Source organism: Dermacentor silvarum, chromosome 9 (genome assembly GCF_013339745.2).
Source record: "Dermacentor silvarum isolate Dsil-2018 chromosome 9, BIME_Dsil_1.4, whole genome shotgun sequence".
NCBI lineage: Eukaryota > Metazoa > Arthropoda > Arachnida > Ixodida > Ixodidae > Dermacentor > Dermacentor silvarum.
In genome coordinates this window covers 51,982,322-52,005,395 of record NC_051162.1, presented here as the reverse complement: position 1 = coordinate 52,005,395, position 23,074 = coordinate 51,982,322, and the positions used below count along the sequence as shown (strand labels likewise).

General features: G+C 45.9%; 1 protein-coding gene across 1 annotated transcript in view; it reads left to right on the top strand.

Moving 5' to 3' along the window:
- Window positions 1-7,317: 7,317 nt before the first annotated feature.
- Window positions 7,318-23,074, top strand: part of LOC119465242 (apoptosis-stimulating of p53 protein 2) — an 83,702-nt gene continuing 67,945 nt past the window's right edge. The window contains exons 1-5 of the mRNA XM_037726036.2: window positions 7,318-7,780; window positions 11,771-12,002; window positions 14,813-15,000; window positions 19,484-19,882; window positions 22,793-22,858. Coding sequence (XP_037581964.1) covers window positions 7,772-7,780; window positions 11,771-12,002; window positions 14,813-15,000; window positions 19,484-19,882; window positions 22,793-22,858 — 894 coding nt within the window. The 5' untranslated portion in view covers window positions 7,318-7,771. The remainder of the gene's footprint in view (window positions 7,781-11,770; window positions 12,003-14,812; window positions 15,001-19,483; window positions 19,883-22,792; window positions 22,859-23,074) is intronic.

Below are 23,074 nucleotides of genomic sequence, written 5' to 3'. Positions count from 1 at the left end.
GAGGGAAGAGTGCGGTGAATGCTGATAGCTTCGTGAACGCTGTAGTCTGGCCGCTTACTTCGTGTTGAAGCCAGAGGCAGCAGGAAGGTGAATTCGCTCGCTGCTGCGGGCCCTATCATGAAAGCGATCGTCTTACGTGATGGACGGAAGGAGGGACGGACGGACGCTTTTCCTCGTTGTGTAAGCATAGAAATGCTTACGGATTTCATCATCATCATCAGCAGCAGCCCATATTTATGTCCACTGCAGGACAAAGGCCTCTCCCTGCGATCTCCAATTACCCCTTTCTTGCGCTAGCGTATTCCAACTTGCGCCTGCGAATTTCCTAACCTCATCATCCCACCTGACTTTCTGCCGTCCTCGACGGCGCTTCCCTTCCCTTGGTATCCATTCTGTAACCCTAATGGTCCACCGGTTATCCATCCTACGCATTACATGGCCTGCCCAGCTCCATTTCTTCCGCTTAATGTCAACTAGAATATCGTCTACACCCGTTTGTTCTCTGATCCACACCGCTCTCTTCCTGTCTCTTAACGTTACTCCTAAGATTTTTCGTTCCATTGCTCTTTGTGCGGTCCTTAACTTGTTCTCGAGCTTCTTTGTTAACCTCCAAGTTTCTGCCCCGTATGTTAGCACCGGTAGAATGCAATGATTGTACACTTTTCTTTTCAACGACAGTGGTAAGCTCCCAGTCAGGATTTGGCAATGCCTGCCGTATGCACTCCAACCTAATTTTATTCTTCTGTAAATTTCTTTCTCATGATCAGGGTCCCCTGTGAGTAATTGACCTAGATAAACATATTCCTTTACAGATTCTAGAGGCTGACTGGCGATCCTGAATTCTTGTTCCCTTGCCAGGCTATTGAACATTATCTTTGTCTTCTGCATATTCATCTTCAACCCAATTCTTGCACTTTCTCGATGAAGGTCCTCAATCATTTGTTGTAATTCCTCTCCATTGTTGCTCAATAGGACAATGTCATCTGCAAACCGAAGGTTGCTGAGATATTCGCCATCGATCCTCACTCCTAATCCTTCCCAGTCTAAGAGCTTGAATACTTCTTCTAAGCATGCAGTGAATAGCATTGGGGAGATTGTGTCTCCTTGCCTGACCCCTTTCTTGATAGGTATCTTTCTACTTTTCTTGTGGAGAACCAAGGTAGCTGTGGAATCCTTGTAGATATTTGCCAAGATATTCACGTATGCCTCCTCCACTCCTTGATTACGCAATGCCTCTATGACTGCTGATATCTCTACTGAATCGAATGCCTTGTCATAATCTATGAAAGCCTTATAGAGAGGTTGATTGTACTCCGCAGATTTCTCGATTACCTGATTGATGGCATGGATATGGTCCATCGTAGAATATCCCTTCCTGAAGCCAGCCTGTTCTCTTGGTTGACTGAAGTCAAGTGTTGTCCTGATTCTATTGGAAATTATCTTGGTGAATATTTTATACAATACTGAAAGCAAGCTAATGGGTCTGTAATTGTAAGCTAATGGGTCTGTCTGTAGCTTACGGATTTAGAAAAACATTTTCTCGGCCTGATACCTTACGGGTGTAGTTTTTATAGTGGCACGAGCAGCGAGTGACACTCTTGTTTCTTAAGCAGCGACTTGCGGTCGACCACAAACTTCCGGTTTGTGCGAAATTCAAAAAAAATGTTTCTCAATTCAAAATAAATCATTCAAAATAAAAACTGTACGAAATCGGTAGTTCTACTTAATGTTGATGATAGATATGACATCAGAGCATACGTTTAGTTGCAAATTGAGTTGGTTGAGTGACACGAATGATTAGAAAAAAATCACTAATTACCCTACACTAATGTGCGTGGTGGTTTGGCTCCATGTGCGTGGCGATTTCCCGCCAGTTCCGTTCGCTGGCTCCTCCGAGTTTGGCTTCCCGCCCGTCCCGTTCGCCATGGAAGTAGACGACGAGGACGCTGGGTCAAGTGTTCAGTATACCATCGAGTTTCCTACGACGAGGACGCCGGGCCCATGGTACTGTAGTGTAGTTCACATCGTTTACATCAAGAATTCACCAGCGTTTTCTGTGTCTGTGTCGTACTTCACTTTAATCACACAAAGTTAACACAAGGAAAACACAAGGTTAACCCGAACAATACACCAGGGTTCACCAACGCCGAGGTGCGAATGCCACTAGCAGTAACCTAAGTCAAGGATTAGGGTCGTTTCTAACTTCGAATGTGTTTTCAGTCACCTTAAATTGCTGTAACGCTTTGTTTTTCTTGTTTCTCTGAAACTTCGCGGCTCCCATGTAACAAAGAAAAATATCTGCCGTGGCGTGTGTGTCACAGCGCAGCGCTCGTGATTGAAAGGTCCGAAGTTCGAATCACGTCAAGAGTCTAGGCAAAGGTCCATTTAGAAGCAGGATTCCCCAGCAAAATGTCCTTGGATTTATCTCACCCTATGGACCTTGCTGTAAAGAACCGCTTCCGCTCTTCCCCCGAGCCGCGGTCAATGTACCGAATGATGTTGGGTTGATGAGTACATGTAATCTCTGGGACGAGGTGCCTACTGGTGCCAAGTCCTCCTTCCATCTTACAACGGCACAAATAGCAGTACCGATAGAATCCTAATTGAGAACCCATAGAAAAATCTGTTAGTTTATTAAACAGCTCCCTATACAAGGCTAAAATGCTTGGTATAGGCATGCGGAAATCATGCGACAGCCGCTCCATGACGATTCGCGTGCTCGAAGAGAGCACCGTCGGGTCCCTGAAGCAGAGAGCATCCGTCTTCCCGCAGCTCCCGTTTCATTGACGCAAGAAGCCGCAGCGTCTCGTATTGCACACCTCGTACCTGCTCCTCGACGACCTATCTCGGGGACTCTCTTTTCGTTCCAAGCTTGCGCCGTGGAAGGATGTGCGCAGAGTTTCTTTAACTCTTAAACCGGTAACTCCTAAACTCTCAATTGTTAAACCGGAAAAGAAAAAAAAAAAAGCTCCACTGTCACCACGATGGAAGGTCATCGCGCAGCGCATGCCTCGGAGAGTCAGGTAGGTGAACGTGTTGCTGGAATGAGGTAGAAGCTTGGGCCGGTTAGTGTAGCATCTATAGGTCAGGTTTTTATAGGGCCAGCGCTTAGAAGAAGTGTGTGTGTGAAGAGGCTATATACATGTAGTGTACTTTAATTTCTGCTTCACGTCTAATTAAGCGCTGGCTCAACAAAAATCTGAACTGTGTTGCTGGATTACAATCAACTTTCTCTACCATAGCGCTCCGCGCGTGATGCGCGAACAAGTCGAGAGCAACAGTATTGTTGCACTTCCAGGTTCACATGAGTTTGAAACATTAGCTTAACTTATGGGCTGTAAATTGTACGTCTGGCGCTACACCATGCTTATAAACTGGTTATGGAGTGATTGCACGTCACATTCTCGTGTAACTACGCGTAATAGGTGTTCGGAGTAGTTTTAATGGGAAAACATTATGTGCCCCCTGAGGTGGAAAATCCGGCGTTGGCGTGACCACGATGGTCCAAAAAGCCCGAGTGGCCCAAGTGAGTGAAATGACCCAAGTGGCAGTTGATGACGTCAATTAAGGGAAAGTTAATTAAGGCAGAGTGAATTAAGGTGAAGGCAATTAGGCAGAGTTAATTACGGCAGGTTTAATTAAGATATACTTCATTACGGCACTCGAACGCACGACCATTGGTGGGAGTCGAATCCACGACCTTAGGTGGGAGTCAAACCCACGACATTTGGTGTTAATTAAGGAGAATTTAATTTAGACACAGTTAATTAAGGCACTCTAACCACGACATCTGGTGGGAGTCGAATCGTCGATCTTTGGTGGTCGCAGTGCTTTCGCATTCATCCACGTAGAGATAACTAAGTACCCCCTTGATTTTCCTTTTCTTGTTAGTGCTTTAATTTATGCGGGTGGCACATCGACGAACATGGAATAACGAAGAGAAGTGCTGGGCACTTTGAACCGACCGTTTCCTTAATTGTCAACAAATAAAGCAACGACCATTGAAAAAGATTAAGTCAATTAAGGCACTGACCATTGCCTTAACTGTGAACAAGGAACTGATATGGATTCCGAAACATAAATTTACATTAGTGAGTGGCCAGAAGAATGTGTGCTATGATAACAGGATGCGCGCCCAGACGTTTCACTGCACTGTTACTCTACAAGTCCTGGCGGCGCCTGAAGCTGTATTTCTCCCAAATGCGTTTACGCTATGGTGATACACGTCCATTATATCGTGTTTTATTCTAATTACATTTTTGTTTAGTTCCAACAGATTTTTTTTAATTGCCTGGAGCATATAGCGCCACTCGGCCTGTTCGAAGTATCGCCGACGACGGTGGTGCAGATGCCGTCCAGCGAACAAAAGAGCGCACTCGCGCACAGCGCGCGTAGGTGAAATCAGACCAGGCTGACAGGTAGGCAGGAACGGATTTTTCTAAACACAGAAGCTCCGTGAGGTCACGCTACATGCTTGCATGACCACCAGAGGCGCACTGCACTATACTGACCTTCGCGAACTCAATCACATGTCTGACAGCGCCAACCCTGAACGTGGGCAGCGTTCAGCAGAAGTTGCGCAGGGGACAGACCTAGCCTGAGGTCTAAACCTGTACGTGCCCAAATAATTACTCGATGACAGTTTGTTTCCGCGAACAACATTCCAGTTGAGCAAGCTGGATTTACTCTTTTAAGACGCGGTTAAATCTTTCCACTTGGCCATTGGCTTGCGGGTAGTAATTAGTAATTTCCCCTCTGTTGGAGGGGAAAGTTTCGAAGAACTGAGACTCAAGCTGAGCACTATTGTCCGTGACAATTGCATCTGGAAAACCTTCCCTACTGAAAAGGGCTGACAAAAATGCAATGACAGCTTCGGAGGTGACAACATGAGTAAAGCACACTTCAGGCCACCTAGAGTGGTAATCTGCTAATGTAATGGCTAACTTGCAGTCGTACGGAGCACGTTCAAGTGAACCACCGATGACCATTCCTAGATTTCCCCAAGGTTTATTTAGCCAGGTGACAGGCTGTAGGGGCGCAAAAACTGGTTTGGCAGACTTATCTGCTGCTTGACATACAATACAGCTAAAAACTGCATTTTCAACTCGCTTATCTAGGCCGGGCCACCAGTATCTTTCTCTAAGGCGCTGCTTAGTTCTGACGACGCCAGGATGGCTTTCATGAACCAGCAGGACGGACCGGTTACGTAGTAAAGCGGGAATGCTGACTCGATCTGGAATGCTGACTCGATCGGGTGAAGCAAGCACTTTGCATAATATGCAATTTCCTTGCTTTAGCCAGAGGAATTCCACAGCAAATAAAATGCCTAATAATTATAACAATGACACAAGGCTGCCGACAATGTTTATTCCTTCAGCGTTTTACTCAAAGTAATTTAAGAGTGAATGAATAAATGCAAGCTAGACAGTGATAGAGTGTTATTCTGAATCGGGAAAATTCGACCTCAAACCAGCTCCTCGACAATGTGACCAGAGCGCTGAAGGTACACGTTGGACAGGTGGGGCTGGGGGGGGGGGGGGGGGGGGGGGGTTACAACACCCGAACCCCCCCGTCGGTGCGCCACTGGCGCCAAAGCATGGTTGGCATGCCACTACACAGACAGCCCACAAATGGACGAAGCTGAATGTTTCGTGACGGTCCACAGGGGTAAGCGAGTTACTAGCGCTAACACATCTTTGCTACAAGCGGATTACAAAGTACAGAACAGCTACGTTCCAAGCCTTGTGTGCAGCAAGAGCAAATCTAATGCAACTGAGCACACCCGCGAGCGATTAGGCAGAAAATAATCAGGTAGTGACCGCACCGACGAACTTCACTGAGTCAGAGACGTGATGAGCCGCTGCTTCAAAGTATTTGCCTAATAAAGAACGAAGAGCAAAACACACTGATCCTGATTCAATTCATAAGCGGAAAGTTTGGATAGCTGGGAATTGATTTTTGTCTCGCTTTTAAAACAAACACCATATACGCTGCTCGCGCCATTTAGACAAAGCTTAGCGCTCCCAAAGCGCTTTTACACGTCCTATGAAGCTGTGGCGAAAGCTTCGTGTCGTCCCCCCCCCCCCCCCTTTTTTTTTTTTTCGTTCCCGGTCTCTGTGGTCAAGTGGACACGATGTACTATTCATCGTGCCCCTTTAGCTTTATTTTGTTAACAGTGCATGTGCGTGTACGAAAGCTATTATATTCAATTATTTAGGGCGATCTGATACTATAATAGAATAGCAGTATTTTTTTCTGGCGTCTAAAGGTATAGTACATATTTTTTAACGCAAGAAACAGTTAAATATATCATATCAATGAAAAAATATCATATCAGTACTCCTTTAACACGTCCCGTCATCACCACATTGTCACTATCAGGCACGAGTCTCAAGGAGGCGCCATAAATGCACCGAGGAAAGGGGGAAAATAATGGAATGATAGGCAACAAGGAATTGCCATCGGCGCCGCCTCAGCAGAGAGGAACCGGTAGGCTGATAGGTAATGGGGAAAGCCAACATCACACTGTTTATATCTCCGTCCATATTGTCACGGGGATGAATATTTACAGGATGCACTCACAGGGAGAACGTGTGCCACTGTGAGACTGCAGTCAAGTCTACCATCAGCACTAGCTTAAAAATGGTGCCGGCGTCACTTCATCGCATTCTACACCTATAACGCATTTGCATCCCCGTAATAACATTATAAAACATTATCTACAAATACATTCCTTGAAAGGCGTTCTTATTCCTTCAAGCTTGTTGCTCAGGTATATATAGGCCGTATCGCATCATGCCAAGCGGGAAAAAATCTGTCTTCATGTCTGAACAAAAAAGAAAAAAGAAGAAGTAGTGTGGGTTTTAGGGCTCCTTTAAAACAGTTGGCGCCGACGTATGATTCGCTGTGACATTTATCGGAAGTTCTTGAGTCCCTGGCAAAACTGTGAACCCCAGACGGCTGTTGGGGCGAAAAGTGCATTTGAAAATCGCGCTGCTAATCGCTTTCCGAGGGGAACGCAATTTCAGATCTTTGAGGCTAAAGAATTGTTAACTAAAATTTTGCTTTAAGAAGAAAGATTACAAAAATAAAGACATTTGGCTGGTATTTACAATGCACCTAAATTGCGTCCTTCAGTGAAAATATTTTACAATAACAGAAGGCAATCTCGGATGCGATGCTTTTGATTATCGAACGTCATTGCTGCCATCTTTATAGAATACCTGCTTTGTGGCGCCCCCACAAATGCCACAAAAGGTATTTTTTCTGAGGGCGCCACCAACCGCAGAAAAGTTAGTGCAAGATGGCGCAAGCGGCCGCAGAGCTGTAACTAGAGTTCGTCAAAGGCAACGCCGCTGGAACCGCAAACTAAGCGACGCGGGAACGCGAGTTATATGAGTGACTGAACCTGGGCTCAAATTCGGCCAAGAAGTTTATTCGTGCCAGCTCTGGTATTTGCCGTCCGTGCCGTCAAGCAGCAAGAAAAAAAAAAAAAAAAAAAAAACGATGGACGAGCGAGAGGGTGACAAAAACAAAAACAATAAAGCGAGACCCTCCCTACCCTCAAGGAACGATGAAGAAACAAAAATGTAAATAGAGCGAGCGAGAAGGAGCAAAGGCCGAAGCCCACGGCCGGAGGAGGAGCGTAGCGCGCCGTTTTTCCTGCCGTCCAAGGCGGTGCACGATCTCGCCTCGGGAATGTGGCGGCTATTACCCGCCGTCGCGTTGTCGTCGTGCCTGCAGCGCCTGGCGTGAGACAGGCCAGCCAGCAATGGTTCTGGTGAGTGTTGAATGTGGCATCGTCGCGCGGCAACCTGTTGACACGCGCTGGCCTGAAACCTTTCATCGGCCGTACTGCTCCACTTTGCATCCTCGCGGCTCTGCCTGAAATCGCAGCGATGTTGTCTCCGCGCAGCCGTGATGTTCACGGTCGCTCATGTGTGCGCTTTGCGACTGTATTTTACGAGTGTTTCAACAAACCGCGCGAACACGGGTCTTTTGGCCTCGATCGCTCGCAACGAGCGGCCTTCTCAGTGCCGCGAGCAGTGTTTGGGCAATGCCAAGGATGCATTGGTTTGAGTGATGGCGAATTCCAGCGGGCGGTCCGAGGAATCGAAAACTTGCTCCATTCCACGCACGCGAGTTTCACGTTCGTGCTGCCGAACTAGTTGAAGAAACTTCAGTTGAAGCGGGTGTTGTGCGAGGTTTTGAACTGTTTCGGTGTGGCAGAGAAGCCGATTCAACGCGTCTGTTTCCGTGACCGTAATCTCTGCGCTCCGTCGTAGTAGGCGCACGAAGGCGCGTTTGGAGCAGTGTCAAAGTTGTTATCTGTAGAGCTGGGCCTTCGATCGTCAACGCTTTGATAATGCGCCAAACGAGCGCACGCTGACTTCAACCGACACACGAAGGTGCGCTTACGTTTTCGACTTGCCCCGAGCACGGGACGGAGCCTCAGTTTGAACCAGAGAGTCAAATATAATCATTCACTGATGTTTCGCCGAAACCAGTGGGAAGATAAGCATAGTTAAACGCGCAGCACTGTCACTGTGGGACGTTCAGTTAATAAAAGTTTGCTGGCAATTGTATTGAAAATGCGTTTACAGAATTCGCGGGTGGAACTCGTACTCGCTTATCGTGCCACGCAGGTAAAGAAAAGAGCTCTGTTGTTATCGCATTTACAAGTTAATGATTTGCTTGTAGCTAGTGCACCTCTAAAACTTAATTATAGGAGTTGATGAGAAAACATAATTAATTGTTGCAGCAGTGGGCACACCTGTCATCTGCTCGCAGTCTGATCCAGTTTCAATATTGTCTCAGTTGTTTAAACTCTGAACTGGCCTGACTTAGCAAGGTAACAAGCTGTCGCTTATCATTAATTGTTGATGGGCGCTGTTAGTGAGCGGGGCTAGCACCTGTGTGGAAACTTCCAGTAGTGCTTTGCCTTTGGCTATGATGACAGTCAATTATTGCAGGAAGAAAGTCATTGGAAATGCTTTGTAAAAAGCGAACTTTTTAGAGGCCTAACAAACATGGCTCCTCTGCAGTCAGAGCTGGTCTTGACTGTGGTGCCAGCTAAACTTGACATGGCATCACACTCACAAAACCCTCTTGTCAGTCTTGATGTTGACTACCCTCACTTGACATAAATACTCTACTTCAAAGTCTGAAAGGACTGTTCTGGAATCAAGGGAATCAAGAATGCTGGGACAAATAATTGGAAATGGTTTAACTTTATAACGATTCTTAAACCAGGAAAACTGACCATTTCTTTTACTCACCTTTTAGTGCTGCTTATGAGTCAGTCCCGCAATTAGCAAGGGCTCTACCAACTATCCACTCTTCTTTCAAATGGTTAGGTGTGTGCGAATATCCGAAACTTTCTAATAACAAATCAAATGAAGTCTTAATTCACTCAGTCTTCAAATCGAATCTTTGCTATTTGTAAATAGGAACATTTTTGTTATAATTTTCAAATAAATTTGCAAATGTCAACTGTTCCCAACTGAACATAAAATTGAAGCTAAAGTACGGTAAATATCATCCCAGCAGACATAGTGCAGGCGTAAAACATAGAACAGGATATGTCACTCATGGAGCTATACTTTACCAGCTCTAAATCAATCATTCGCACTGTGTGAAGAGTTCTGTGCATTCAAAGAAAGTGCTTGTTTGTTCCTCATGCTTCATTTGTGCTTGTAATGAACGCTTCATAACATGCAATGTAATGACAAACTTACTAACGTTAGGAATACTAGGATTTGAATGCCATTTTATGGTAATGCCAAAATGGCTGTTAATTATGTGCAAACTATTTGATGAAAATTATTCGATTCACTTCTGGCACTATTAGATTTGTATTGTATTTTGTCACAAAATATGCTATATTCGCCCACCCCTACACATTGAGAAGTGGCGGTTAATGTGTCCTGCCTGTTGTGTGGCCGCTCCTTTGTCACTTTCGGGCACCTTTGTCAGTTGCCAACCTTGAAGGGTTACCTAAGATGACCAGACGTCCCAGTTTAGGCGGGACATGTTGCACATTAACCGCCGTAGTCCTGCTGTCCCATGGCTTATTGTCCTGCTTCGCCTCTCCGGACCAGAAGTTGTCCCGATGTGCCTGCCCTATGGTGCCAAATCGGCCGTTCTTTTTCTCGGGTGTGGGGGCACCACCTTCAAAAAGACTCGAGAGACAAGTGGAAAAGCGAAACACTGCCAAAATTCAGGCAGCAGCACCTGCAATTCTATTACGGTTTGCTTTCCAAACCGTTATAAGATCGCACCCTTCCTAGCACACACGACCACTTACAGTTCGTATGTTTTGTTGATCCATCTACAATGGAATTCTTGATGCACCAACTAATGAACTGTTGCCAAAGTGCCTCACCATCGCGTTTTGCCTGTCACGCATGTGGTTTTGGAAGCACGTGAAATACTGCCAAAACTTGTGCAAATTTACGTAATATTAGAAAAGAGTTTCCCTCATATAAGTACAACTTGGAATAAGTGTTGAATATTGTTTCTGACTCAGAACCCCCCCCCCCCCCCCCCATCCCTTTTGTCCTGCTTTCAAATCTGAGGCACCTGGTCACATTAGGTTATCATGAGCGCACCAAGAGAAAATAACAAAGTAAACAAGGAGCAATAGACAGGGCATTGCTATCGACACCACCTCAGCTGAAAAGAAACATGTTGAAGAGGAACGAAAAAAGTTTTCTCTTCTCATATCTTCATTATTTGTTAGGTCCATCTTAGAATTTTCCGTGGGAATATGTTCATTGAAAGGCATTGCACTCCTGTGGGTTCTGCAGTTTTGTTCAAAAGTTCTTGCAAGGCCACTCTAAGGGCACATTCGCACTGGCGATTGACAGAATTCGCACAACTGACTCCAGCTGGCGACCGAGCAACGACTCAATTGATTCTCAGTAACAATCTTCACACATCAATTGCGAGACATTCCAGTGTGGCGGCTGGCAAGCGGCACTTGCCACTCACCACAGTGGAATGTCTCGCAGCTGATGCCGTTCATGTCTGCTCACTGTGCCATCACTACATAAAGATAAGTGTCAACATGTACAAATGTCCTGCTCCTGTGTCACTGATTGAGTCAGTAGGTTTTCGACCAACGCGGCGATTTGCTTCTGGTCATAAACTCGGTTGCTCGACCTCTGCCTGTTGCCAATGTCATTGAGCCCTAAGTCAAAGTGTTTCTTTGATACCAGTGCTTGCGTATTTAGGACCATATTCCTGAAATGAATTGCTTTTTAATAGTTTCATGTTGATGTGATGTCACAGTGACCGTGCTTGGGAAGTGCCTGACTGTATTTGCCTGCATGCTGCCATGCACATCGTTGTGGTGTAATATTCAGCAGCTTCACTGTCGGCGATTTTATTAAATTAGCATGCCTTACAGGCCTCTAGGTGAGGCATTGAGTAACGGGAGGCTACAAAATGAAATAAGAGTACAGCGAACTCAATCACATAAACAAGTAACAAATGTAGGAGCAAAGGTAACATAAACAGGAAACGTCACTATACAATTCTTAATGAATACAAGCAGACAATAGCATAGAACACATGCATAATTAAAGCAGTGGCATAAATACTGAAAAAATACATGCAAACGAAAGAAACAAAACATGAACAACATTAAGGAAAATGACAATACAAGTTGATTCTGAGTACCACACCCTCGTCCTGCTGGTTTCAGCATTGTGAATCTTGATGATACTTGTCCACCTCCCTAAGCGCCATCTCTTATCACCTGGTGTAGCTTCCGCCTCCCGCGGCTGGTGACGGGCCAGCCGCTGGAGGCCTGAGTGTGGCAGAGCTGCGGGCAGTGGCACTGAGGCAGCAGCAGCAGTTGGCATGGCAACAACAGCAGCTGGTGGCCCGCGAACAGCGGTTGCGGTTCCTGCGACAGGCACCACACGAGCCGCAGGAACTCAAGCTACGTCGCCTGCGTGCCCAGCTCGACCAGCAGCAGGCCGGCAATGCCAGTCTCGGTACGTGTCCTCACTGGGCAGGGTCTTGGCCTGTTCTCTTTAACCAACAACTTGGAAAGGATGTGCATTTGATAACCAATATACTGAAAATACATATCCAAGTGATGAGATGTATAAGCTTTTGCAAAAAATGAAGCCACGTTGCATCAAATTTGGGAGCTGAGTTTTTGCACTCAGGAGATCTGTTCATGGACACAAAAATGCATAGAACCCTTGCCATAGACAGCTTCGCTGTAAAAGCCTTTTCTGCAGCCTGGGTACACAGCGTGGTATTTAGATTACTCACTTGTACTAGTATATGCTAGTGCTGGCATACGGTACTATTATTAGTGGAGTGGGGCACGCCATGTTATGTGTCAAGCAGATAACTAGTGGTCTATTAGAGTCACAGAATGAGTGCCAAGGAAAGCGAAGCATTGTCGAGGATGGCAGACATTTAGGTGGTGTGATTAAATTAAGAAGTTTGCAGGCATAACTGTAATCGACTAATGCTAGACAGGTAATTCAAGGTTGCTGGGAGAGGCTCTTGTCCTACAGTGGACATATGAAAGGCTGATGATGATGATAATGGTGATGACTTGTGTATATACAAACTACGCAGTGTCCTAATGTTTTACACGTTGTGGTCACAAACTGCTCAGAAATTTGTTTTCTCAGACCCTGCACTCTGTAAACTTTTGACACTGACTGCACAGTGCGTGAAGGCAGAAAGCCAGCTCAGCACAATGCATGTGTCAACTGTCATTCAACAACATTAAGTTTATGCTATGTAACACTTCTGCCCAGGCTAGCTCCTGTTTGGGACTCCAGGTGCCATAAAATCTAAGCACAAGCATAGACCTCAACAACACACAAGTGCAGGGGTGTAAATAACAACATGCACAAGCACAGTGAAAGAAAACAATCACTACAGTTCTTGAATTTTGTCTCTAGAATGCACTGGGCTATGAAGCTGTGTCATGTTGCAATGGGGGTGCAAAGTATGTGAGAAAAGCTTGAATATTCACCTTGGTTTCTTGCTATGGTGTCCAGTGTCTTTCTTTACTGTGTTTTGCATTTGGTCTCTGTTCTGAAACAAGCCAATCCCAGCCGCATCTTCTCTGGACATTACCCAGCAGTCAGCTCCCATGGAATCTCATTCATTCATGGGCAGTAGAATTCTGACCCTCGTCAGTTCTTGCTTGATGTTAACGTAATGTTCAAGAGAGCCGGGCAAGGGTGCCCAATGCCTCCCCACGATAGGAGGTCTTCTCTGTGACAAGGTCAGACGCTGTTGCAAATCCTCTGAGCATCAGAGCCTATTGTGTATTGTCTTTTCTGGTTGCGGTTTTTAAAGTTGTGTTTTTAAAGTTGTGTGCCACCAGATTTTGTCTCATCCTTGCCTCATGCTTTCTATTCATGATTACCTTCCCCCCTACCGTATTAACTGATTTGTGCTGCCACTGCGCATGACAATGCAGGATTTTGCTTTTGTGCAGTGCAGGCTTGCTTTCCAGCCATAGAAGCAGTGTTTGAAAGAGGGCAGAATGCAAAAATTTGTTCTATACCTATTGTACTTTTTATTCTTTAGTTTAACTGTAGCGAGCAGCAGTTCTGAGCTACAGCTCGTTGGTACGTTTTGAGGCTATTGTGACCTTGAGAACCATACGTGATTGCTGTCTTTACTATCAGACAACAAATCATCATCATCATCATCATTATTATGGTAATTGTGCCATTGTCATTCTAGCATCATTTTTGTTGTGTCATCATCGCTGCCATGCCATTGTCATTGCTGCCATGCTATGTCATCGTAATGCCATCATTCTCATACTGCAGTCATGATTAGTGTCGTGCAGTCATTGCCGTGTCATGACTGTCATGCCATTATCATGCTTTGTTAAAACAAAGTACAATGAACTGACAATTTTCCCATTTCCCAGTCTATAACTGCTGTACGCAGCAGAATTCTTGTGTACTAGCACTTTGATTTGTGATGGAGACCAAAGATCCCCTTTTGGTAAAAACTAATCTGTAGCCCTTCACTGCAGCATAATAGCCCCCGCATGTCTTTTAATAAACCTCATCGATCAATCAAGGAAACTTGCAATATTCTTGGATACGGGAGAATCCAATTAGGCAAAAATATGAAACTCCCCACATCAGGAGCTTCATGTTCTCTCTTGCTTAATCCGCCGTGGTGACTCACCAGCTTGGTACTCTGCTGCCGAAAAGAAGGTTGTGGGTTTTATTCATGACCGCGGCAAGTGCATATTTATGGACGTATGCTTGTCTACATACATTTAAATGCACGTTAAAGAACCCCAGGCGGCTAAAAATTATATCGATACCCCCAATGTAATGTTTCTCAGAGCCGATGTCTTGCTTGATTGAGGCATTAAAACCACGGGTAATTTGATTTTGATTTAGTCCCTTGCTTACTGATGGAGCGGCTCCATCACGGACCACCTACTTTTCTGTAAGAAACTGACTTGGCTTCCCGTTTATAGTGTATTTTTCTCTTTGCCAGGAACAGGACTTTGTCACATTTTTTATATTCTGTTCTAATTGTCGTTCCTATTGCTACAGTGTTTTCTTTAATGTTGCTTTACTTCAGTCTTCGTGATATCTATTTTTTCTTTTTTTTACGCTTGCTTTCGGCTCATCTTCTACTTCTGTTTCTATACCCAACGCGCGGGCAGGCATTGTGCCCCTCTCGGTGGAAGTTGCCAGCCTGTCCGCTCGATTATTTTCCTCTGAGTCCATCGTTTGTGTGTTTTCATATCAAATAATACTAATTTACTATTACTAATTTATTATTAATAATTCAGCGGCCGAGCTGGAGGCAGTGCGGGCCCTCTTCTCGGCCAAGGAGAAAGAGCTGTCAGTGGCAGCTGCCAAGGTGGAGGAACTCACCCGGCAGCTGGAGGAACTGCGGCGCAACTCCGGCTCCAATGGCAATGCCGGCGTCAATTCTGCCACAGCTGGAACAGACAGGGCACGGCACGAGATGCTTATGGTGAGCAACACCTTTGGGACACGCAGCAATGTTTTAGGCCTAGACTGCTGATCGCTCCTTTGCTGCAGCACAAGATCACCCCATTTCTCTTGGGGCTAGTTCAGCACTTGGCACCATATGAAATGTGACAAAGAAACATTTACACATTGCTTTAGTGTGGATGAATTACAGTCCTCGCTTGGTAAAATGCATTCTATAGCTAAATGTCTTAGTACTACAATGTGCGAACAATTAGGATCATATTTTATTGCAATAGCAATTATACGGACACTCAAAGCACATTTATACCATCAGTGCCACTGCCATGTTGTATGAGGATCGACGGCGTATGCACAAGTCTGTGCGCACAGACTGTGCGTACGCCGTCGATCTTCAGAAACATGAGCAACAGCTGAACAGCATACACTGGTCTGAATGGAATGGACACCAAACATCAAGCTAAAGCTATCTAATCTGTTCACTAGGCGCTCGCAAATGGCCAACACTTTTCTGCGTTTCTCATGTGAAGGTGTGACTTCTGTAATGCCGCTGGCAGCTCTCCCTGTCGGGCCAGCATTGTGAGACACGTCATAGCTGCCAGGGCGCTGTACCTGCTGCACAACAGCAGTTGCCTTGCGTGCTCCATTGCGCCAACGTATTGCCTCTGCGTAGAGCACAATGTGAAACCTTGCTATCGCTGTCAGTACTTCACCCATCTGGCAGAACTGCCAATTTATCTTTATCATCCAACAATAATCGTGAAGAAATGTTGTGCTTGGAGGACATATTTGTTGCAGATATTTAGGTAGCATTTGTTGTTTCATTGCGAAATTCTGTAAAGAACTGAGCCATTAACCAGCACATCTATAGGGGTAATATATGAGGACAACGCGTGTGTCTCAAAGAGGTATGACAATTGACATTCAGCAACGAACGCACCTCGCAAAGCAAGTTCACACATGCACTTTGTGTCGGTGCGTTTGTTCTAACCACCGACCAGCAACCTCCAACTGCCTACTATTGACCACGAAGACGGGCAAAAGAGCCAAAAAAAGCTGTTCGTTTTAAAAAGGGGCTACTCTTTCATATCGCTACATGCTACAGTAGAACCTCGTTGATACGTTCCCGTTGCATACGTTTTCTCGGTGCCAACGTTCTTAATCAAGAACACAAAAAATGATCCAATAGAGTTGCGCTCATTTTTCACCGGTTCATACATTCCTGGAAAACACGATTTTTCGGCACCAATGTTCAGTACGTCGCCAAACTGCAATCGTATGATACGTTTTTCGGTTACTAGATCCCATGTAAACAAGGAAATGTGTAAGGCACGCGCGATCGAGAACAGTATGTAGTTCCCCGCAATGGAAGCTTCACCGCAATACTCGCCCGCCCGTCTCACATGAAAACGCCGGCGCGCTCTCAGTTCTCATTTCAGTACCAGCAAATCTTCTTCGAGGTCGTTGTACGCCGCATTCACAGCTATTACATTGTGATAAGCATCTTCGTCCATCTGTTTCACAGCGTGTGATGCTGTCAGAAGCGTAGTGGACGCTTTTAATAGGCAATAACCAAAACACGCCGCCGTTCCCTGCTGCAGACTGCGATTGTATACATTTTCCGACCTCTGTATACATTTGCCGACATCTTGACCTATCTGTTTTACAGCGGGTGGTGCGTAGTGCCATTGGTAGCGTATTGCATGCGTTTAGTGGGCGATAACCTAAATGCACCGCCGTTCCCGGCTGCAGGAGGCGCGATGTGGGCATCAGGTTTCGCTTTGGCAGCATCCGACAAAGCCCACCAGCTTGATTTCGTTTCTGTTTTCCGTCGCCCTCTTAAAACACCATGCAATATGAAAATAACAAAACGTCTCTCAGGCCTCCGGAGCACCACCAGCTTGATCCGAGTCGGCGTCTCGGGCCGCAACGATCTGCGTGACGCGCTTCGCATTAAGTAGACGTGAACAATAAATGAGTCTGTCAAATTTTTTTCTTACTTTGAACCATACCTTTTTCCGATTAGTATGTTTGATCTCGCGTTTTTTTTCTAACTCGTATGAACGAGGTTCTACTGTACAGTAGCCGACGGATTTTTTGGACTCCAAAAATTCGGACTTGTTGAATATTCCGGACTTCATAGATGCACCATCAGGATTCCCATAGAGCTAATGTATTGTCGCAACCGATTTTTCGGACGAATTTAGGTGCAAATGTTCGATTTTCTGGACTAAATCGCTCGCTCCGAGCCACGCTACCCGATCTTGGGGGCCGCCATGTTGGATTTTCCGCTGGCTTGGCCGGGCTTGGCTTCCAGTGCCCCCCTGTATAGCCTTCAAGATTAGTACACGCACGCTATCCTCTCGTCTCCGAGGCCATGCCCGCTCTTCCTTGGCCGACAAAACATTACAAAAAGCGGCACTTGCTTTGTTTTTTTTTTTGTTTTTTCGGTCAGCTCAGCACTATCACCATTATCACTTAAGCGGAATCCGCTTTTTTTTTTTTTTTTTTAAGTTTAGGCTGCGCCGTACGCTGTGTGCGGGTGAAAGCTTGCGAGGGTCAGCTGGCAACCGCAATTTAATCTCGTGCACGCGAGAGAGGAAGGCGTCCGGAGGCGCGCGGACTTCGTTCACTTGCGGGGCAAGGGGAGAAGGCGACGGAGACGGTGGGGAGTTCCGTTCAGCTCTTGCGGCTGCTACCGACGGAGCTGCCGCGCAGGCACTGTATCTTGAAAGCGATCTGCGATGGGTACAAAGGGCGTGCGCCGAGTGCCAGTAGCTTCCTATGCGCTGTTTTTTTTTTTTTCGACATTCGCGTTGAAGCAAGAGAATAGACAGCGCGAAGGTCAATTTACCCGCGGTCATCGAGCGAGATGTGTTCATGCAACCTGTGCGTGCGTGACACCGTGCTTAGTTAGTAAGCGCATATTTACAACTTTATACGGCCAATAAAACTAACATCCTTACTTCGTATCGCTGTCTATTAATTTGCTATCGCAATCGATGCTCCGCCTTTTGGGCGAAACTGCGACATTTTGCCTCAATTTCTTTCTTTTGGGGGGGGGGGGGGCGAGTTTTTCGGAGTGTTCGGTTTTTCGGACTGCTCGATTTTTCGGAGTATTTTTCAGTCCCCGCGAAGTCCGGAAAATCGGTCGGCTACTGTATTCGAAGAAGATGATGTTGACACTTCAATGTAGTGGGACCTACCCATAGGCGCCCTCTGTCTGATTTGAAGACGATGACGTGCCTTGCTGGATGTTGGCTGGCTTCCATGTTGGCCAGTGCTTGCTACCCCTTGTAAATAGTTTCCCTACTGTGCTTCCACGTAACAATATGATGTCCTGAATATTAGCCTGGTCAATTAAGGCCTGGATGGTGTCCAGGACAATCTTGGCCTCGTCCAGTAGTTGCTTGGGGTGACACCGCTGGTCAAGGATGTCAGGTAGGAGTTACAAATACAAATTAAATTGCATCTTAGCTTAGCAGTGGCCACACAATCCCACAGAATGTGACCAAAATTTCTTAAATGTTGCCTATTCCATCGTGAAAGAGCCTTGTCTAATCATTTTGCATATGCGACGGGAATAGGCTGTACATTCGAGAATGTATGTGAGCGCCAACAGTAGCTTTGGAGTCATCTGTGGGGCATGTATAATTAGCGAGCCGGCTTAACCCGTGAGTTTTAGATTTGACGAACGACGGTGCTTGCCACTGTCCTTGTGAGTTGAGTGTCACTTTGTCTTTCAGGGTACAAACTTGCTCGATGAAGAGTTAGATCAAAATTAAATAAAAGTTAAAACTCACACTTTGGGTAGTTTTTGGTTCTACACTCACAATGCGGCAAGACACACTTCTTTTTTTGGTTAAGGCAAGGGGCGTAATGCCAACTTGGCAAGTGTTATCATGCTCCTATATCCCAAAGGCTTCGGATGTTTCTCAAGCCATTTGCATCTTTCCTTGGCAAGAATTATGACCGATGTAAACATCAGAACAGAGCCACATCAACTGCAACGATGGGCTGAATGACCATTCCTTCATGAGGCTACCTTGCTCTTGTGTTTCCGCATTGTCTCATTATTACGCTGCCCACATAAGCATTAAAAAGTAAATACTGTAAAACTTCGGTAAATGTAAGTTGCATTCTACACGACAATTCCCTTTGCTAAATTCGGTATTCAATATAAGCGTAGATTCATTAGACACGGATGTAGGAAAGAATAATTTTAGCTTTGCTTCCTTATATCCAATAATGCATTATATTCATGTTTGTTATATCGAGCTTCAACTTGGAACTAATCTTTCAGGTACAGGATTCTTTCTTTTTTTAGGTGGCACAAAACGGTGCTGGTGCAACAGGTTCGCATTTTTTGTTCTACATCACCTTACATGTAAGACATGTATCAGATCACATGTGAGCTGATCTGTGTGCTTTTTAGCAATGCTCATGTTTTGTTAAGCTGGAACGAAGCGAGCTGCTCACTAGCCGGAGTGTCTGTTCCACTCCAGGCACGAGCCCAACGTGCGGGGCAGCAGCGGGAACAGCTCGCGCAGCGTCAGGCGGAGATACAGGCCCTGGACCGCCGCATTGCGGAGCTGCGTCAAAGGCTGCACAAGAAGCGCTTGCACAACAGCCAGCAGCAACAGCAGATGGCACAACAACAGCAGCAGCAGCAGCAGCCACAGCAGCTGACGGTCGTGGCCAGTAATGTCCGGCCCGGAGGCGGAGGCGGAGCAGGCCCACCGCCCCCTCTCCTGCTCGCCGCCAATGTGGCTGCGGTGGAGCCCCGACCACGCTCGGACCCCAAGTACCAGACGTTGCCTTACAACACCAAGTTCCGCACGGCTCCGCCACTGCAACCTCCACCCCCTCCGCCTCCTCTTCCTCCACCAAACAGGCAGCCGGAGGTGAGTTGGACAACGTACCGCATTTACTCTACTTCAGTTCAGCTATTGTTCAGAAAATTTCAGCCTCAATTTTCAGTTCAGTTTTGGTTCGGTTCAGCACCCTGCTCTCGAGGGTGTACACTGAATAGGGAGGTAATACTGAAACAGTGAAAAGCTGTCGGCTCCACACATATACGTGAGCAGATGTGAGTGTGTAATGATGATTCGTCTGTGTTGTCAAGTTCAGCGTGATTTGACACCTGTTGAAGAATCTGAAATCTGGAGGGTCACGACAAGTTTATGCGACGCTTGCTACTTCCCCCTCCTCCTCCTCGTTCCTCCACCATCTCTCGCTTTCATTTGTGAGGCGGTTTTCTCTGTGTCATGTGGTGGCTTTCTGAGTGTCATGTGGCTGCTGCAAATAGATCTGTGTCGACTTGGCACCAAACCGTAACTTTAGTCACCAGCACCCGATGAAGAAGCGCTGATTAAGCCTAATGGCCGAGGCCGAGTGGCCGTGACGAAAATTCGCCGCTGGCTGATGTTGTAACAGGCCGCAAGCCGTTGCGGAATGCTTGACGCTAATGTGTTCGTAACGGTGCTCATCAGTGATCGGTCCCGAGATAATGCATGCAGGGAGAATAACAGCTCTCAAAGTGGAGTGAAGTTCATCAGCACGCATATTCATCAAAAGCGGCTGATCAGCCCGATCTTAGCACATGCTTTCACACTTTATGAAATATGTACTGCTTTTGTTCACGTTGCCTCTGTCTGCGTCGCATTATCATTTCGATCAGCCCGGGTGAACCTTGTACCAACAGCCGTGACCTCAGCCAATTTGGTGTCGTTTTGCGGATTACGGCGTTCGGGTGCTGTGTGTGCATCCCCGTATTGGACCAACATTGGATAGCACTCGCAGTGACGAATCAGCTACCACGTCAGCCGATGCGGCCTGTCTGCGGCATATTCGGTGCTCCTTTTGCGGCCAAAACAAAGTGAAACACTCGCTTGGGCAGTATTGAGCATGAGGGGCTTTGCAGCAGACGTGACATGGCACTGTGCGGGTCTCTACACCAAATAATATATTGAATATTTGAAAAATTGAATAGTAGATATTGGAGTAGTAAATCTAATTATTCGAATGTTCACTATTCAGTTCTATTCAGGGATGTTCGATACTTGTACACCCCTAGTTTCTGGCACTGTGCCAGACTCGCTACCTTCGCACAGTTCGAAAATTTTTTTGGCCATATAGTACCTCAAGGAGCTTGGTGCCGGTACGAGCAGAGTAAGCGAAACTACCGCCGAATATGATCACCCGAGAAGCAAGTGATCTTCTGGGTCGAGCTTGTTTGAGATGAAGTACTTCCTAAAAGAATGCACAACCATTTCATTTGGGGTAGTACCAGGCCAGTATGAGGTCCACAGAGCCCTTTCTACCAGCCTCACATTTAAAGAGGTCCCGCCATCCATGAATGGTCGACTCATTGACATCAAGCCATCTAGCCGCGGCCGAGTTTCCCAAGTCCTTGACCGTCAAAATTGCTCATCTGTCGAACAGGGCATCATACCGAACGCACTGCATTGCCATAATGTTATGAATGAACAGAGTGAAAGCTTGAAAGGCTGCAGGGTATTGCAGACAGTAGCCATAACATAAGTTAAGAGCACGGTGAAAATGGCGTCGCTTCAAACAAAAAAAAAAGTTTTGATTTTGGTCGACTTGTCTGTAAATTGGGACGAGACGTAAAGGTACAGGTTGCCAACGTAACGCTCAAAACCATGGAATTTAGAATATTTGTTTTAAAATGGTCAATTCTGCTGTTATTTGAATGGAACACTAGGGTAAAGTTCAAGCAAGGAAATTGATTAAAACAACGTGTTACAATCAAGTAAATATGTTACTTTGAAGCGATCTTGCAATACAAATGCGAGAACAACCAATATCTGGTGGAGCTACGGTCCCGTGGCTCTTGCAGCTTTCGTTGTTGGCATAGTGTCTGCCGTGATGCGAAAGCGGGCAAATGCCTTGGTGCCTGCACGCCTTGTTTGTTTACAGCAAACGCGCTGACATGTTTTCTCTGCCGTCCTCCGACTGCTCTCGCAAGTGGCTGCACATTCGACTCAGGCATGCTTTCTCTAGCTCCGGTCTAGATTGGGCTGTGCATTGTTGGAATATGAGCCAGAGCGTGGTAGGAACCAGCTGAAGGGTACCATGAGCGTTTGTAAGCTGTGTGCAGCGAAACTCTGGATAATGGCCGTTAAAGCCCTCCCTGATATGAGGAGCGATATCAGGTATCTCGAAATAGCCCTGTATAATATAGTACGGAAGAAACCCAGTGATTCTGCCATATCGCTATTGGGTCAGTTCCATGTGCATTGCGGTAGTTCCATACATTTCCACTATAACTTTTTTTTTTTTTGAAATCATGGAGATTTTCTTTTAAACCTGTATTGCCGAAGAATGCTGAGAAAAGGTCAATTTATCAAGCATGGAGGAAATTTTTTAGTAAGGTACATAAGACCAAAGAAGCTTAAGCCCTTTAAAACTTTCGTTCACTAATAAAATACAAATAGTAAATACGACATGCCAAAATATAGATCAACACCTCCTTTGCGAGTTTTTGCAGATGTGAACACCAGCCACTGAGATTCTAGAAGTCTTTGACAGCTCGGACTGGGCCAGCTTAGGGATGCCTTATGCCATTTTCTGTTGCTTCCGAAATGTGTGTGCATACATGACAACACTCTCCGAGGCTGCATCTGACCCTGCACAAACTGCCCACTGTACAACTTATCAATAGTTATAATCTGCAAAGAGGCCTCCGAGTTCCTTTCTTTTTTTTTTTATGTGGCACCTTCCACATCCCAGCTGTAATGCCTGCCATGAGTATATGTTGCCTAAGTCCATGCAATCCATTCGTTCAACAGGGTTCGCCAGCCAGTAACGAAGAAAACAGCCCTCCAGACCAGAAGAAGGCCAAGGAAGCAGACTCGGTTAGTGTCCTCTGTTTGTTCACCATGTTGGCATGTCTTTCATAATTATGTCTCTGTGCTTTTGAAGCACACGTAGCATTTGTAAGCAGTCTTACGTGAATCTCATACGTTACATCCAACATGCCTTGTACAACATGCATTTATATGAGTGATAAACTTGTCTGCGTCTCTGTCACTAGAAGTGCCATATTTGCACGAACATAACGCAACTACAAA